General features: G+C 39.7%; 2 protein-coding genes across 2 annotated transcripts; both read left to right on the top strand.

The window, feature by feature from the left end:
* On the top strand, nucleotides 1-9,055 carry ice2 (interactor of little elongator complex ELL subunit 2). The gene is made up of 15 exons (XM_044036009.1): nucleotides 1-123; nucleotides 1,767-1,868; nucleotides 1,983-2,280; nucleotides 2,371-2,490; nucleotides 2,568-2,702; nucleotides 2,907-3,023; nucleotides 3,309-3,468; nucleotides 4,261-4,442; nucleotides 4,533-5,301; nucleotides 5,669-5,835; nucleotides 5,922-6,051; nucleotides 7,028-7,112; nucleotides 7,361-7,411; nucleotides 7,937-8,168; nucleotides 8,710-9,055. Exons 1-15 carry the CDS (start codon nucleotides 110-112, stop codon nucleotides 8,866-8,868), a joined length of 2,721 nt encoding a protein of 906 aa, XP_043891944.1. The 5' UTR covers nucleotides 1-109; the 3' UTR covers nucleotides 8,869-9,055.
* Nucleotides 9,056-9,136: 81 nt separating this feature from the next.
* Nucleotides 9,137-14,271, top strand: LOC122775819 (annexin A2-like). Its single transcript, XM_044036010.1, has 13 exons — nucleotides 9,137-9,314; nucleotides 9,928-9,982; nucleotides 10,083-10,176; nucleotides 10,846-10,940; nucleotides 11,033-11,146; nucleotides 11,277-11,367; nucleotides 12,356-12,435; nucleotides 12,524-12,583; nucleotides 12,804-12,897; nucleotides 13,003-13,098; nucleotides 13,284-13,342; nucleotides 13,794-13,916; nucleotides 14,009-14,271. The coding sequence occupies exons 2-13, from the start codon at nucleotides 9,935-9,937 to the stop codon at nucleotides 14,066-14,068; spliced, it is 1,014 nt and encodes a 337-aa protein (XP_043891945.1). The 5' UTR covers nucleotides 9,137-9,314; nucleotides 9,928-9,934; the 3' UTR covers nucleotides 14,069-14,271.
* The last annotated feature ends 4,560 nt before the right edge of the window (nucleotides 14,272-18,831 follow it).

Genomic DNA, 18,831 nt, shown 5'->3' on the forward strand with positions numbered 1-18,831 from the left:
TTTAAAGAAGAAGAATGTCGTTTGTCAATACGTCTGTCAGGTGGCTAATGCTAACTCAGCCTACAGTGTCGCGTGCGGGTAAAGTTCCTACCACCGGCCAGTCACAGTTATGGAGCTAGAATGGTAAGTTATATCTTGAATAATTTATTTTGTGTAGGGTGTGTTTGTTTCGTGACAATTTGGACCGTTTAAATAACTTGTCATCATGTGGGATGACTGCTGTTTGCTAACTTGCTAGTTAGCATTCTTAGCTAACCGTCGTCTGAATTCTAACTACGTACCAACGTGCGTTGAACTGGACAGTGGTCGTCATTATCCGGCTGCAACTAATGTTAAACAAATCACTCTAACTGTTTTCAGCTGACAAGTCATTAGTTATCACTTTTAGCCAAACCATATAAATGAAACAACTTAGCAGTAGCGTTTCTTTTAATGTCAACGAATTTATTTTATAAACATAGCACAAGTATTAAATGTGACTTGATCCTGTAATAACCAAGTGAATGCACCGAGGACTGATTTGGGGAATTTAGGGAAATCTAATTGCGATTTGATTTGTAATATAATGTTAAAACTTCAGTTCTATATTCACTTTGTACTAATTCCAACGTGATGACTCACTACCATATGACATTATTCAAATATTAATAATCTAAATGCAAGGACGAGAACCTAACAATATAAATTGTTGGAACAGTCTGTAGGAGAATAATTAATGTGCAGTCTCGTCTTTGCAATACCCCAACTGCATATATACATATGTATGTGTGTGTGTATGTGTGTGTGTGCGCGCGCGTGTGTATGTATGTATGTATGTATGTACGTATATGTGTGTGTGTGTATATACTGCCTTAGTAGCAGTATATATATACATATATATATGTATATATATACGCACATTAGTATAGGTTATAGTGATAGTATATTATTAGTTATAGTATAGTGTATTTACTGATCAGTTTCAACAAGTATAGCGTTCATTCATTTTTTATTTGGAACCTGCATATGTGTTGCTTGCTTGATGATCATCCAGTATAAAGAGGTATACATAAAGTAATAGAAGAAGTAGTTATAATAACAGGAATTAAGTGATATTTTCTAATGTAATAATCATAATCAGATTACACAATTGCATAAATGGGATGATGTCATAACTTGCAGGTGAGATTATGAATCTGCTAGTGATCGTAGAAGCTACAAGAGTTTGAGAGATGACCCTTTTTGAGATGCACTTCCTACTTAGGATGTCATATCCCAAAACACTCAATCAAAGTTATTTTGTCTTTTCTCATTGTGAATTCAATGAGTCATCATAGATTTAAAAAATAACAAACAAACAAATCTTTTTCCTTCTGCATTTTACAGTGAGATCTTTTTTCATTAGTAAATGGGTTTATGAAATAATTTCACATTTTCATATTCATTGTCTTTTTTCTCACTCACTCACTCAGTTTGGAGCTCTGCATGTTTTTGGACATGTGGAAGGAAATGGAGTACCCAGAGAAAACCCACGCATACACACACAGAACATGCAAACTACACACAGAAAGGCATGGACTGCAAACCCCTCTTGCTTTGAGGCAACAGTGCTAGTCCAGTGCTAGCCCAGTGCTCCACTGTGTGGCCCCTCAGTTCTGATGCATTTTGATAAAAGAGAAAATTCTGCTGCTACACAGCTGCATTGAGTAACTATGCCAGTACAATGTAGACTTTTCATGCAATGAATGTCACATAACACTGGCCCTTTTAATATGATTTAATTTAAGGGAAGATCCTCCTGTCCCTGATGCTCCTTTCTTTACCAGAGACGTCTATGACAAATTTTCCCTTGCTCCGACTACTGCAGAACTGTGGTCCTTTCTCCAAAGGTATTTTGATAAACTAGTACATTAAATATCACTCCAGATAAACTTATTTGTTGTTTTAAAAGCAAATTAGGGATGCTGCATTTTAATTTTTCTCTCCCCATTTTTCCTCTTAAGCCCTGTGGAAAATGCCAATATAAAACAGGGCGGTGGCTTTAATGCTGCAAAAGATGAAGATGATGCACAGCTACAAGACAACAGTTGTGTCAGCATATGTTTGGACAGCTGTGATAGTGATGAACCAGAGGATACTGCAAAAGAAGCATCGAAGGGTACCAAAAAATCAAACGTGAAGCCCAAGGCTACTTTTCCTGAACCCAGACTGCCCTACCCTTGTCCGTCCACCCTGTCCATTAAAGAGCAGAATATGTACCTTGGTTTTTTGACGAGTAAGACGGCCAAGGATCCTCCGCAGGTGCCAGCATTATGTTGTCAATAATAATTTTTGAACTTGACAGTTCCTGTTGCATTGTTTTACTCACTATCGCACAACCTTTTGTTTCAGACTTTAAAGACTCAAGTAAACAATGAAGTGATGCAGTTCATGAGGTACTTGCAAGATGTGGCCAGAATGTGTGTTGATGACTACAATTTCATATCACCGGGAGCAATGCAGTATTCAGAGGTACAAACACAGTGACGCAACAACAAGTGTAGTGTGTCCACAACCTTTAAGATCAAGACCCCAAATTTGTTTTCCAGGATTTTTTCAGGGCATGTTTGGAGTGTATAAAGACAATTCCTCAGCTCTATCAAATCCATGAGATGACTAGTTTGACGGGGGGAACATTCAACCCAGGGCTGATGCTGAACTTTGAAAAACAGCTGTTGATTATGGTAATGTATTTGGAAGTACATCTATTTCACAAGATGTGTTTTAATGTCAGGCTTATAGGATTACAACTTTGCAGATATGAGTTCACAAATGTCATTGTCCATGTTTCCATTCAGCCTTTCAACTCAAAGTATTATATTGCCAAATCAGTCTTTTGGTGTTGATTGATTCCTCCTTTTTCTTGTTGGAACTCTTTATTTCTCCAGGGCAATGTGGATTTTACACAACACCAAATACTGCCTGCTGATGCACAGCTTGCATCGGATTATCAGGCTGTTTCATCAGAGAATCCTCCAGCAAAAAAAGCTAAGGACATGCACGCTGTAAGCAATTGTCTTACTTTTTTAATTACTCCAATAAAGTTACAAAGATGTTTTACTGCTAGAATGGGATTCATGACCGCAGGTCTATTGTAACTCCATTTTAGCTCTTGCAGTTTTTCACAAAAGACACCAGAGGGTGTTCATGTCTTGCTCAGCAAAACCAGTCCTAATTGTGTCTCTGAATGATGCTAAGCTTAGACCCAGTGCTGTCCAGTTAAATTTAGATGCTGTATTCTGTTTTTAAAAATACCATGGATGTTTTTTTACCTTGTTTGTTTTTTATAGACGGTAAGCAGTGATGGCAATGCAGAAAAGCTGAGTGCCCATTATGAGCCTCATGTGTGTATGACTCGTGATGCCCTGGTCAAACTACTTGACAACTGTGGTCCTGACTTCAGGGAGCCGTGGGAACTGCCTGTTTGGATCAAATTAAATCCAAGCAAAGGTGCAGTATCATCATTAAGTCACTTGGGCTGTCATTGTGGATATCAGTTAATTAGGATCTAGCTTCCAGTGGGTAAAAATGCCCAAGAACATAATATGCCTGTATCCTCCTCTCCTTTTCTTCTCTCTTCTTTGCCTGGCTGATGACATCCAACTTTTAATTCATAGAGAACAACAGTCCAATTTCCTAACTAAAATCTGAATTATTTTAACTTAAAAGTCCAGTGTGTAGAATCTTGGTTAAATGACTTCCCTTTTATATTCCAGAAATGGAATATAAAATTATAATAATGGTGGGTCTTTTGAATATGTGCAATCACCTGAATGTATGAATTGTTTTCTGAACCCTTTTATGTTTACATCAAGATTGGCTCTTCCCTACAGAGGCTTTTGAGTTGTAACGATTACTGAAGGCTACCGTAGTTTCTCTTACATGTTTGGAGGGGAAGGGTAGGGTGAGATATATTAAGCTGCAACATGCAACTTTACCAATAGATGTAAGATTCTACACACTTTACTTTCACATTTGAATAGCATATAGATAGCACACTGTGTCATGCATTTTTGGAAACATTCATATGGAAGCATTGATATCAAAAAATAAAAGACAATGTGTACAATGGAACTTGTCAAACTGAAACATGTTTTTCTTCCAATTGTATAGTCATAAATGAATATTTGGCTACTAATATTTGAAATCTGGTTTGCTCACCATGTTGGGAGTTGCTGTGTGTATTGACAATGAATGGCCTCCTGGTGGCACTGTTTCACATAGTCCTTTTTTTATTTGCAGGCAGTAGCCAGAAAAAGACAGTATACATAGACTCACCACTTCTGAAGACTGAAATGACCGTGAGAGAGAGGAGTCATTTCTACCATGAGGAGAGTTTGAAGCTCTCAATTAAGAAGAAAGGATGTAAAAATGTGTTCCATTTAATGACAGAGCTTCCTTCAAATGAGCTGCAACTCTCTCCAGTATGTTTACATTCAAGTATAGGTGGGAATACATGTAATGAGTTTCTATACCCTCAAAGCAATAAATCTGTTTTCTGTTCCCTAAACCAGGACAGCTCACGAAGAAATCTAACGTCTTTTGAAAACGATGGCCTTGACTTTGAGGTGGACTTTACTGACCTAGAGACATTTGGAGAGACAACATCCAACAAGGCTCCCAAAGCACAGAATGGTCAACAAGCATGTGTTCAAAATAAAAAGGCTGCAAGTGTCCCACCAAGTAAGAATAAAACGTCCAGTGAGGATCTTGCAAACACCAGCAGCGATTTGCCAGGAGAGATGAACAGCTCATTAATGGATATGGATGATCCCATGACAAAGGTGACACCTCAGTCATATTCAAGTGTGCCAAAGACTGAACGGCTGAGGCAGGACTCTAGTAATACAGACATGGGTTCTGATGATGAGAAGCTGGTCATTGACGATTCTTTGTCTCCAGCTGCCACACCTACACAACAACCACCGTGCTCTTCTGTCCCACCTGTCTCAGAGGCTGTCCCTGTAAATGCAAACTCGTCTTCCCCTCAGAAAGTTACAAGGCAGTCCAAAAAATCAAAGGCTGGTGACCAGCTAGGAGAGATCCTGCGCATGCAGACAAAAATGTTTAATTCTGCCAACAGCACAAGCAAATCCTCCAGCTTGTCCCAGGAGACCAGCTCACCCACTCGATGCTTGGGACCCTCAGTTTACTCCCATCCAACGTCTTTAATTAAACCCTGTGTTACTTCATATCTGGAGAGAAACCAGGATCAGGATGGAGAAACTTGCACTCCTTCCCACAAATTTGCACCAGTGGTTAACAACACTATAGAGCATAAAAGTAAGGAAACGTGTTACTTCTGTCAAGGAGATAATGTTTTTGGCAGTATTTTTCTTTCTGTCTGTTTGTGAGTAGCATAATTGAAGCATAATGAAAAAGTCATGGTTGGATTTGGATGAAATATACTGGGGATGCGGGTTATGGACCCAAGGAAGAAATTATTAGATGTTGGTAGTAACTTGGTGCCAGGTTTAGGATTTCCTTTGAAACAATGCTAAACCTTGTGGGATAGGGGAGTGTGCGTATTGACATTGTGTTAAACCAAGTGCCCCTGATGGAGGTTTGTGGAGTGCAATCTCTTGTTTTTTTGCTTGTGTTGTTGTCTCCGTGTGTTTAATTAACACAGTACACTATTGCTCCCATGCAGAAATACTGTCACAAGACCTGCAGGATGGTGCAGAAGATGAACAGGATTATGAGGCTCCAGAGGGGGGCAACCTGCTGTACAAGCTCTACAGTCTGCAAGATTTGCTGGTCATGGTGCGCACCTCTGTCTCACTGTCACACACAAGGAAAGTAGGCAGCCAAAACCAGGTATGTGTGTTAGTTTATACACATCCCCCAGAATGTCATAGTTTATCCATTTGTTTAAAATCCTCTGTCTTTTTCTGCTTCAGTAGATTGTTCCAGTGCATGTCTTGCCCAAGCTTGAATACCAGTTAAGTTATGGTGTTGAGTGTCTAACCAGCAGTGAGGCTTGCCAACTGTGGACAGAGAACTTGCTTCACTCCAGCACCGTGTCATACATAGGTAGAACTTCTTTAATTATGTCAAAATTTGCATGAAAGTGAGGCAAAAGTGTTTCTTGATCACTTTACTAGTATAATGCCTATCAGTTAATATTGCTCTTTAAAAAGAATGTGTTTTTTTTTCCTTCCCTCATTCGAGGCCCACAAGAAGGAATATCCTCCCACAAACCAATGGAATATTCTTGACATGACTCACCATCCTCTTGCCACTGTGTAGTGCTTAAGTTTACTTTGTTGCCATAACAACAGCCACATTGGCTTGTGAGGACTAAAAAGTGTAGTGTACCAGGCTCAGCTAAATGATGTTTTTAGTTATGATAAAATCACCTAATTGATGCTGTTGCCTTTCATGTGCTGTGCTTACCCATTGCACAAGATTAAGAGCAAGGCGCCACTCACCTTTCTGGATGCATTGTCTTGTTGACTCAGTGTCTAAATTGTAGCTCCTTGACACACATTAGCAGATTCTGCTGCCCTTTATTTTTTTTTACTCTAGAGTTACAAGATTTTTTTTTGTAACAGGTTGGAAAATATCAGATCTTCTCAAAGTTTAGACAAAGCGACATATTTTATAAGAAAAGCCAACTTTCAATCTCCCATCAAATATAGACTGAATGTAATGTTGGAAGTCACTCCTGAAAGAAGAATTCCTCCTTTGCTCAGTGACTGCTAACTCATGTGGTTTATCATGTGGCTCACCCATTGTTTATTTATAGCTGAGCAGGCTTACAGGCTTTAAAATAGTCTTAATTGAAGGAAATTGTTGAAATGAGAAGGCATTAAAAGCTGAAGAGGGAGAAGAAAGAAGACGCGACCAACGAGCATTTCTCAGCCCACTCGAGCTTGTAACAACGCTGGCAAATCATCAGACTAATTACTTTGTAAGCACTAGGAGTGACTGATGAGGAGGTGAAGCTCCTGATGTGCACGCTCATTAGCTCTTTTCTCTGTATGTCTCTCATCCTCTCCATCTGTAGCTCACATCAATGCACTCTCATCAAAAGTAGTTATGGTGAGGAGTCTGCGTGCTGACTGGAAACAGAACATCTCCTGCGGGTTCAAGTAAGTGTCGTTTGCACAAATTTGTGTAGATGATTAGGGTTAACCTAATCGTGGCTTTATCGCTATGTAACTTAAAAGTTGACGGTTCAAATTTCAGAACGTGTATCAGTAATCCATGTCTTTTCATCAGCTGTGTCTATGATCATCATTGTCACCTTTGTCAGCGTTATCTGAATCAATGTTGAAATCTATTTCCCTCACCGCTGTTGACAGATAGTGACTTGGTTAGATGTGTTTTCCATCCACAGGCCATCCAACTCACTGAACATATTGCACCACCTACTGAAAAAGCTAACGAGGTAAGCAGTTAAAGACAACATCGTCTTAGTTTTGTTAAGCCCTTTTTAGTGTTTGACTCTACAATGAAATCATTCCATCATTTTAACGCAACATAAGCACATCATTTATTTAATGTATAAAAACTGTCCAGAAACATATTGATGGATTATTTGATGAAATGTTCAGTCCAAAACCAGAGACGGGTTAGGTTGGTCTTTATCCTTTCTTATATTAATCTGCAGATGAATTGTCAAGACACGTTTTGTTGCAACGCTCCATTTGAGATGATGAAATTTTTGTACTGTCAGGTCTGCCAGCCTCTGGCTAAATTAATGACGTTATTGTCTCCTTTTGTTTGTGTTGGACGGTTACACAAGCCATTACTCACACAACCCTCAAACTATGTGTCACCTTTTGCTGTCTTCAGGCTCTGTTCACCTACATTTCAGTCATTTGCAGGAACCCAGTGATTACTCAGTGGTACGTGTTTGAATATGTATGTTTTGATTTTAACACGTCCTCTGTGACTTCATTTGATTCTGTAGGTTGGATGAAGGGCGCTACCTGGTTACACACAAAGCAGGGGAACCGTTTGTGACGTTATTAAAAGCAGCTACTGGGAAAGTGAATCGGGGGGCGTACGACCTTCAGCAGGTCCACAGCTCTGTCCCACAGCCTCCGGCCGCTGGCTTTGTGCCTTGGGTACCTCTCGATCCAGCCATGTTCCTACCCTTTCACAAAGCACACGGCCGCGTTCCCTGCACCTTCCCCCCAAAGGTCTGTGCTTGGTTTTTTTGGTGTCGTCACTGTGTTGACACAGTATTATGATAATCAGCGAAGTTCAGGGCTGGACAAGAAATGTCATGTGGATAAAAGGTGTTTATCGGTTCATGTCTAGAAACTTTACACCCTTTCTTAAGTATACAGAGGAAATCTCTAAGACCCGTGATGAATGAAATGGCACTTGGCCATTTTCTTATCAGACAGGCTGAACCGGCACACCACTGCATAGCTTAACTGCACAAGTCCAAAACCAACAAGAGGAACAAGAGTGAGCATAACTATCGGCAACGGCGCTGTGTAAATTATAGATGAAGACACTGACTCATTCGTAGGATGCCTGTCTAAAATTCCTCACAGTGAAAACAGCATAAGTAAACAACTGGCAATAGAACGAGTTTTCAGCAGATGGAGGTCGACACTTCCCATTAGATTGTGAGATTAGCAGATGAAATATCGTTGCATGTTTTGGAGTACTTTTCTCCCTGAATTTAGCACACAGTTATTAAAAGACTTTTGCCTTCATTTAATCAACCAGGCGGAGAGAGATGAGTCATTCCAGGCCAACAATCGTGGAGCTGGGCAGTCGACTTACCAGAAGAATGCAGGGGGAAAGAAGAAGAAGAAGAAAAAACAAACGAAACGTACAGCAAAGCGTAACAACTATATTAAAAAGCTGGTCCGTCAATCAGTGTAAACCAAATCAGGATGTGTGTACACCGGTGACGGTGACTTAATATTTGGAAATGTGACATTGTGGAACTACATCTGTATTTTCAAAGCACTTAATAGAAAATAGACTCTGTACTTATTTTTGTTTTGTTCAGAGATGATTTGTATATTTCCTTGAAAAAATTTTGTAATAAAATGTATATTAGAGTGATCATGCGGATGTGTGATTACTGTCTCTAATGTCACATTAAGGATAAGGATATAAGGATAAAACTTCAACAAATCTTTGAAAAACTTCCTTGTGCTCACAGTGGAACTGGGTGGAGTCATGAGTGGGTGGAGAGGGGAGGCAACGTGAGTCAGGGTCAGTGAAAAAGGAAGGCTTTTTGTAAGTCTGGAAAGTTAAAGCTCCATACCCATTCCTCATACATCGCCCAGACACATTTTTGTCACTTCATCTTGAAAGCTTAGGTAAGTTCAGTGCGATTTATACTTTATTCAATCTGGAATGACTGTATTTGTAATTGAGAATACCTTTTTAGGGATGTTTGCATGAATTTACCAACCTCAGTAAAACAATTATTTCATCGGGTTTCTGTTGTGTTTTTGCAGTTACTGTGTGTAGTATGTTTCTTTTTTGTCTCGTTTTACTGCTTTGTATTATTTTTCTTCTTGTAAACAAACCCTGGAGACCTGCCCTGCAGTGTGTGAATGTGCTCAGTCTTTATATCAGACAGGCATGTGGTAGCACTTCTTCCAGGGTGTGTCTCTGGAGTTGCTGTTATAGATACCAGACTGAACAAGAGTAACTTGTGAATGCTTTTCAGTGTTACTGTGAGCTGCAGTAACACTGAAAGCAGCGGAAACATGGAAATAACTTTCAACAAAATGGATGTTTCACAGATTTGTGTGGCTTGGTTGAACCAAAACCAAATGAAAGAATTATGCTTAGAAGAAATGTGCCTCCGTTTAGAGGACGCAGCCTCAGTGGCTCGAGTGATTATGTCATCACACCAAGCAAACAGACAAGTATAATGTAATTGTAATGACACAGAGGTGTTGACAATTTTGTCACCTTTTCCAGAATCACAATGGCGTTGGTATCAGAGTTTCTTGGACAGTTGTCTCTCCACCCCGGGGTAATGCCAAACTTTCCCCCTTTTTCCATATTGTATATTATGAATTCTCCCTGGGTGCTCTGCATGTTGCGTGTCGAATAATGTTGTGTGTCTCCCTCAGTCTCTAGAGCCCAAATTTCCAACTGTGGTACCTGCTGCGGATTTTAACCCTGACAAAGATGCTGCTAGGATAGAGACGGCTATCAAATCCAAAGGCAAGATACAACACCGAGCCCGTCTCTCCCTCAAAAACAATCCCTTTTGCAGCTTCTCTCCAATAGTTGGTATTTGTGAGTCAGCTTCCTGGCTTAAAATCTCTTGACCAAATCTGTGCCTCTGCCAGTGTTGGCAGTCATCGACAACAGCATGACCGCCCCACGCTCCAGTAGCAGCCCTCCATTTTTGCTGTTATAGCAAATGGTTTCTTTGTATAGAGATTTCTGTTGAGCATTGATTAGAGCATGTCTGTTATAGTTCCGGGCCATTTTACATTCTCATTATGTTCTTCCTCTTATAGAAAAGAAACCAGTGTAATGCCAACACACTTCAGTGAGCACTGGACGGTGCTTCAGCCACTTGAAACACAGATTTGACCTACTGTGTGCCATGTGTTCGAACTCTATCTCTATCTGTATTCATTTGTTTTGGCCCTATGAATTATATGAAACAAGCTCACAAACAGCTTCCTGCTTAAAGTTTACAGCATATCATTTACAAGTACACAATACATGCACTTTCAGTTTTCTCTGTGTTTTTCCCCAGTTTTTGTTTTGTTTGTTTTTTAAGCATCAGACCAAATGTCATAACACCATATCATATTCCTCCAAACTCATACCTTCATTCCTCAGTTTTAATTTGTGTTTTTTTTTTTTTATCAACATTAGGAGTGGATGAGCAGACCATTATTGATGTCCTAACAAAGAGGACATACTCCCAAAGGAGGGAAATTGCTTTTGCTTATGAAAGGAGGGCAAAGAAGGTACAGTGGGCCTGGGTGGAACAGTAGAGCAACTCTGATGATTTAGTGGGACACATTCATTGAAATCGGACTTTTGTTGTTGTTGTTGTAAGGACATGATCTCAGCCCTGAAGACGGCACTGTCTGGTTCTCTGGAAACGGTGGTCCTGGGACTGATGAGGAGCACAGCCCAGTACGATGCCACAGAAATCAGAGGATCAATCAAGGTAATGGAAGACTTGCACTGCCCTCTACTGGAGAAATGCTAAAATAAGCATATTTATTTTAAGATGGATCTGAAGTTAGGGTGTGTAAAATCGTCACATATGAAATGAAACAAGATTTCTTTCTCCTCAGGGCTTGGGAACGGACGAAGAAACGCTGATTGAGATCTTGTGCTCACGCAGCAATGATGAGCTGGTGGAGATCAAGAAAGTCTACAAGGAGTGTAAGTTCAAAACATGCTGATCATTCATTTAGTCTGTAAATGCCTGATATTTACTGAACAAAATACAGAAATCAATTTCTTTATCTGTGATGATTAAAGTACACATGCAGCATGTTTGTCCCACAGAGTCACAAATGCATACAGTGAGCAACTCAGTGACTTTGTGACTTTGTTGTTTTAGAATTATGAGGATAATGTAGAAGTAAATTGTTTCAATGTCTTTTTGATGCGTCCTGTGTCCCCAGCTCGTCTGTATCAATGGAAACCATTTGATAAGCATGTTTTATGTCACTATAATGATACTAATAATAATAATGCAGTGCACCATGTAATAGTCAACCATAATATGTCCTAATCTGTACCCACTGTATATAGTTTTTTTTTAAAAAAACAAGCTCAATTAAAGCTTAAAAAGCCAAATTGGTTTTATACTTCACTCTGTTTTTAGTCTGAAAGGTAAAATAAAGGCTTAAAAAATAGCTAAATGCACAGACCTCAAGATGAGAACACAAAGGATAAAGGAAAAACTAGTCTCAAAAAGGGGATCTTGCTACTACCTTTAAGTTAGTGTGTTAAGTGAAGTATAAACCCAATTTGGCTTTTTCGCCAAAGTGTTAAAAAAATGTAATGGTTACAGATGTACACATATACTTTGGTACATAATGGATCATATTATTATTTTCTTTAAAACATAAATGCACCAGAGCCATTTTGTAATAATCACTGCAAGATGTAATAACTTGTATAACAAATGTTAATACATATTCATTTTCAAGCTTTTTATTACAGACAGGGTTGGAAGTACATTGTAATGCTGTACTGTCTGATTTCCTTGCACCATCAGACAATTGTATAAACGTCTCTTAGCACTTTGTTAATCAAAAGTCTTGAATGTCATTGAACCGGAATGTGTCGGCAGTCGTGTGACTGCTGTGGTTAAGCAGAGCGAGCAATTATCTCAAATGGAAAAACATCTGAATTCCAACAGTGTTTAAGAAGGACCTGGATAAAGACGTCGCAGGTGACACCTCGGGGAATTTTGCCAAGCTCCTCTTGGCTCTGGTGCAGGTGAGATCCGGCAGCGTCTGTCTTTAAATACTGTGTATGAAACAATAATGGGGAAACTGACTGGGAATCATGTCTCATTCCTGTGCAGACCAAGAGAGATGAACCGTCCGCTATTGTCGACTATGAAAAGATCGATCAAGACGCCAGGGTAATTCACTTTGTCTGGAAATATACGCACATTGATTTTAAAAGTCAAACATGAAATCATTTATTTATTATTTTTGATTTTCTGTGTAAGCATTCATTCTCATTGCACACACTGTGAGGGTTAATTCTTATTAATGAATTAATATTGTCAAAATGCCACCGTCTCACCACAAAGCATAAAGTGTTCCTGTTTTAATTAGTGTTTTGCTGACTCCTCTCAGGCACTCTATGAGGCTGGCATAGGAGTCAAAGGAACAGACGTGGCGACCTGGATCTCCATTATGTCTGAGAGAAGTGTACCACACCTGCAAAGAGGTACTACACCCTGTTTTCTTACGTGTTGATTTTTTTTTTTTTGCTTCCTCTTAATGGTTTGAAAAATGAACTGGTGACTTTAATAATTGTTCTTTTTCTCCTCAGTGTTTCAGAGGTACAAGAGCTTCAGCCCCTATGACATGCTGGAGAGTATAAAGAAGGAAGTGAAAGGCGACTTGCAGAAGTCCTTCACGGTGCTAGGTACAGTTATCTTTTATCACTAAATCAAATTGGTTAAAAAGTGACTTAGAATTGACAGTGACTCCATTCGTTATCCGAAATAAATACTTATAGTTCAGTGTTCATTACATGAATCACTGTCATATAACAGTGACACAGTAACAATGACATTGCTTTGCTTAATTAGACTCTTTCTCCTCTTTCAGTTGAGTGCTTTGAAAACAAACAGCTATTCTTTGCCAACAGACTGAATGAAGCCATGAAGGTAGTGACACTTACACAGTTTCACTGAAAGCTACGGCTGTACTCAGGTTTCCATTGACATTTATCACGTTTATTTCTAAAAGAAAATGCACATTTTATGTTCACACATTCCTCCTCTCACCTGCTTTATTTGCCGTTTCCGCCACATGATTTCTAAACTTTATAACTTCATTCAGTAAAAAACACTTTCCCACCTCCGATTCCACAAGTGTAAGAACTTTAATGCAATATTTCATGACTGAAATTTTGTATTTCCATTCAAGTGTTTTTATGAGCAAATCGGAAATGTGCGGAAAACACACGTCTCTCTCTCTCTACTTGTAAAAGTGCAATTTTGCTTCAGAGGCAAAGACACCAGAGTTGGCAGAAGTTATCTTACAGCAATGTTGCATCAGCTGCTGTAGTCAAGTATAGAACGTGTGTAACTTTAATGAGTGCTGTATCCCGCTCAGAGTAAAGGAGCCAAAGAGAAGGTCGTGACCAGAATTATTGTGTCGCGCTGTGAAGTGGACCTGAAGAAGATCTGCTCTGAATACAAGGCCAGCGTTGGACAGTCCCTGCAAAAGACGATCTTGGTAAGTCATTTATAAAACCAGACCTTGGCCCTGTTTCTGATTTCCACGTATTTTGCATTGTGCACGCCTCCTTACCTGCTCTGTCTCTGCAGGAGCACACCAAGGGAGACTACCAGAAGGTTTTGCTCGGTCTGTGTGGACCTGAGCACTAAAACTGAATCATATCTTAAAGTGTCTCAATTTCCACGACTGAAAATGTGGGTCCATTATCGCCTCTCTTTATGACAAAACCCCATTTTGCTTTTACTGCACACACATTTAAATGCAACATAGAAGGTGATAATATGAAGAATCTGTATTGCAATTTATTTTTGTTTTACCAAACTGGCAATAAAGTTGTACTCTGGACTATTAATGACTTCCCGTGTATCCCACTTACTTGATATTTCCACAGATATCCACTAGATGGCGTTATAGTAGCATTAAAAACAGCTGCAAAAATCCAGCCTGTGTGTTAGGACCTAGGTAAGGTAAGGTAGGTAAGACCTGCTGAGAAATAGCTTTTTAAATTAAAATGTGAAATATAGTTAAGTATTTCATCTTATTTTATTTTAATTTTTGAATTAAATTGTTTCCTTGTTAAAGTGGTTGTATGAATTGTGTGTAAAAAATATATTTTTTAAAATGTATACACAACATATATTTTAATTTGTCTAGACAAATGTTATTTTGTGACATTTAAATATTCCTTTTTCAATGGGATTTAAAAACGTTAAATGGGATTTAAAACTTAAGGTTTAAGGGGGCGTTAATAAAAAAACAATAACATGATCTGATCCACACAGAATTTATTTCATACAAATAATAATATGAAATCCTCATTTTTCACTATTAGGCTCCATCTCGATGATTTAATCATAAGTGTGTTTTTCTGTGTTTGTTTGGTGCTAATATTTTAATTAAAAATGTTAATTTTACCTCTGGCAAAGATGATTTGCATAAGCACTAAACAAGCATCTATACTGTGTATTTCAGCTGTTTAGTTTGTGGTCTCTCAGGATGAAATAACCACCACAGTGTTGTCAAGGCATTACTACTGAAGTATAAGGGGGGGAAAAAAAATGTTTTTACCCAAAAGGCAGGATCAACAGTGCTGAATACAGCGAAGAGGATGTGAAGGAAAGCATAGACATAATAATCTTTATAATATTGCACTATAATTCAAATAGGATGAAAGATCATCTGTTATTGGGAGAGAAAGTGTCTGATAAAATAATGCTTCTGTCTAATATTTTCACTGGTTGAGTAACTAAGAGGGGAAAAATGGCATCAGATCTTAACAAGGCGTTGGATTTATGATCATTTTGTAATAATATTGATGAGAACATTAGCCCTTTGTGATGGTTTATGTTTATTGGCAATAAAAATAAAATATAGAGCAAAGTAAGGCAAAACAGTATTTTCCAAAGCAGGAAGTGGGATTTATGCACGCGTGTGGTGACAGATTAATCTCTGCATCATAAAGAGGAAAGTAGCGCCATATTTTTCCCTTTTTATATGGATGTACAACATGCTGTTCTGTTCAAGGCCAGCCCACAGGGACCGCCAGCAAACCCAAGGGGAACTCTCTTCTCAATTGAAACGATGCAATTTACTGTCCCAAACGCTGGCACTTCATCATTCAGAGGACTTTAACCCCATGAATGTCAAACACTGTGCATGCTGGGAAGGAGATGGAATACCCCGTATTACCATAACAACTAGAGCCAAATGACAATCACTCAAAAGCCCAAAAGGTGAAGTATAATACCACATAATCACCCAATAATGTTTGAATATAAGAAGAGTTTTGATGACATCCTTTTTTGAAAATTGTATATATATATATATATATATATATATATATATACATATGTATACATATATGTATAGATATTATATATATACACACATATATAATGAATAAGTTCCCTCATTCCCAACATTGAGTTGTACCCTGGTACTTTTAAAGGTCAGACAAAATCCCATCCCTTTTTTTCCCAAGTACTTGTCCCAGTTAGATGGAACATGTGGAAAGACGCCTCCCCACTACCTCAGAGACAAAGCCCAGGCAGCGCTGCAGGCATCCAGTAGCATTAAAGTTTCACAATACAGCTGTATAGCTGCTGCTGCTGCTGCTGCTGACCCGCCAGACATGGCAACCGCACGCTGGGAAGGTATTAGTTTGTGCTTTTTATTAATTCATTGCACTGAACAGAAGTCGCAACTTAGAGAAGCAATAGCTTCCCAATGTTTCCTCTAATCTCTCTCTCCTTGACACATCTGAACCTGGCTCAGTTTTCTTTTTTTTTTCTTTTTTGCACAGCACCAAAGGGTGTTTAATTATAGAGTAGCAGGCCACCAAGGTCTGCTTTTAATTGTGGGCATCTGTGTACGCATATGTGTGTTTGTGTGCGTGAGTGTGTGTGTGTGTGTTTGCCTGCAGCTCTATAGGTCGCAGGCACGCTTTAAATGAGAACTCCTACAGGCTCAGCTAGAAGACCTGCTCCCTCAACAGATCTACAAAGCCGGGAGAGTTTGATTAATATTTTCTTAATTATCATTATTTAATTCAGCAAAACCACCAGCTTCTTCTGTGAAAGCATGGCCTTTTGTCTCTGTGATGCTGCAAATCCTAGCTCATTAAGGGCACGCAGAAATCCTGTATATGGTAAATAAGAGGCTGTGTCTCATGCTGCTGCCCCAGGGAAAGTTGGCACCACAATGAAGGACATCTTCTTCTAAAGGATGGTGCTCCGCTGATGTTTTCCTGCTCAGACCGCAGAGCTGGATCCTCCGCCTCTGGCTTTGTCAGGCCCGCTTCCGTTTATGAGGCTCAAACAGAGACAATACGGGCAGATGAGCGATGTGCATGCGTCATGCCATCACGCTGCCTCCTTTGTACAGTGATTGAACCAACATAAGAGAGCCGAAAAGGCCTGTCTCCTCTTGGTTTCTGGCTGCACTCAGTCCGTCTGCAGACGAGACATGTCGAGAAGTGTATAAAAGAGCTTTGTGGACATGCAACACAATTTATGTCTGTGAAGACTTCAGCTTCTGTCATCTTGAGAATCCAAAGAGAATTTCAACAAGGTTATAGTACGTGAAGCAAACTGTGAGTGATTTCAAGTAACATTAACTCATTAGGTGCCGTTATTAATTGCACGTGAATCAGTCTCGGTCTGATCCTTGTCACAGTGCATTTTGGCCCGAAGATAGAAGTACATTTTTATGTCGTTTTTCAGATCAGCAGTATTTGACGCTCAGGGCTGGACGGGATGCTGAGTTCTCTCTTTGCTCAAAGCTTCCTCTTTATTTCCATGTGCTGGAGGGATGAGAAGACCCTTCACTACTGATGTATATCCACTGTTTCCCCTTCTTCAGTTGAGCCCAAGTCGACCAATCTCATCTTACGCATGGGGGCATTTTTCAGAAGATGGTTGTGATGCACTTATTTTGATCAAATGTCTGACACAGGACACAGGGGTTTGTGCTTTATATCACACAGAATGCATATATGCATACTGTGTGTGTACAGTTTAATCTTTCGATGGGGCTTTGTGGCCTCCAGCCAGATGCACTAATGATAATTTTCTGTGAAGTGGTTGTAATGGTCTGGCCCTGGCTTCGTGAGCTCCTCTGTTGTTTGCACATGCCACTGGATCAGTTTGGGTGTGTGTACTTTGCAGTAGTGATGATAATATACCAAGGACTGTAAGGGGGAGGACAGTCTTTATCAGGGTGGCATATTAATGTTTATTTACACCGCGGCTAATAAGATGTGTGCTCCGCATTCTAGGTGAGACAGAATGATGGTGGGTAATTAAACTGCTTTGCTTTGGATGCATCCATTATCCATACTCAAGCCTGCATACATAATGTAATAATGTAAAATAAGGCTCGTCGCAGCAGCGGATGAGGTGACCATTCGGAAGGTGTTTCCGTCCACGGAGCGTGGCGTAAATCACTGCGTGTGTGTCACCGCACACAGAATGCACAGGGATCTGTGTGATAAATTTGGGAATTGTCAAAATGTGTGTTCAGACGTGAAGTGAGGAATGACATTATTAATAATGCTGCTCTGCAAACAGACCCACGAGTCTGTGTCCGCGTTTCCCTGTTTGCTTTTAAGCCTCTCACCTGTTGGTTTGAGATTGACTGAGTGGGTTTCTAATCCATATTGTCACGATGCCTAATCCCGTCTAAGGCGAGCCCATCACCATATCCTTGTCAAACTGGCCACTGGACCCTACACACACACACACACACACACACACACACAGACACGGAGAGAGCCTCACCTTCATGTGAGAGAGATTGAAATCAGCTCGGCAGGCACTCAAGCATGAACCAAATGTCAGCGACAAGCCACAGGGAGAGAAGAGGAGCCCATGTTAATTATTACAGAGAGAAATCATACTATTTCACCTGCAAGACATGCCGTCCAGGATATCTGTGGATCATGAAGTCATTTTCTTTTTTTCCCTCCGGGGATAAACCAAGAGGAGACGCAATTTCAATGAGTAGCTCTTTAAAAGCAGTGATTAACTTTGGGATGGATGTGTTTTTCCTCTGCAGTCTTTTGTTCATCTCTTTGTGGAGCTGTGCTGTGTGTACTTCTCTAAAGTGAAATATAATTATAGAAAGACCGAGGGAAGTTTATCCACTGAGAGATGTGCAAGTTAGAGAAAACTGAGTTCTTTTGTTCATCAACATGTCATGGAATTACAGATATTGTTTGAGCCCAGACGATGGATCCCTGACAGGAGAAATGCAAAGTTTTGAAAAGGTGTCTACAAATGTCTTCCCTCTGCATCTCTCATTTGGTTTTGAACATGTGGGGGGAAACGCAGCCTTCCTCCTCTCCTCCTCTGACAACACGTTTCCCATGTGACACTTAACCTTTGGAGATTTTCTATTCTCTCTGATCGTTCAC

The sequence above is a fragment of the Solea senegalensis genome, linkage group LG10 (genome assembly GCF_019176455.1).
Source record: "Solea senegalensis isolate Sse05_10M linkage group LG10, IFAPA_SoseM_1, whole genome shotgun sequence".
Taxonomy (NCBI): Eukaryota; Metazoa; Chordata; class Actinopteri; order Pleuronectiformes; family Soleidae; genus Solea; species Solea senegalensis.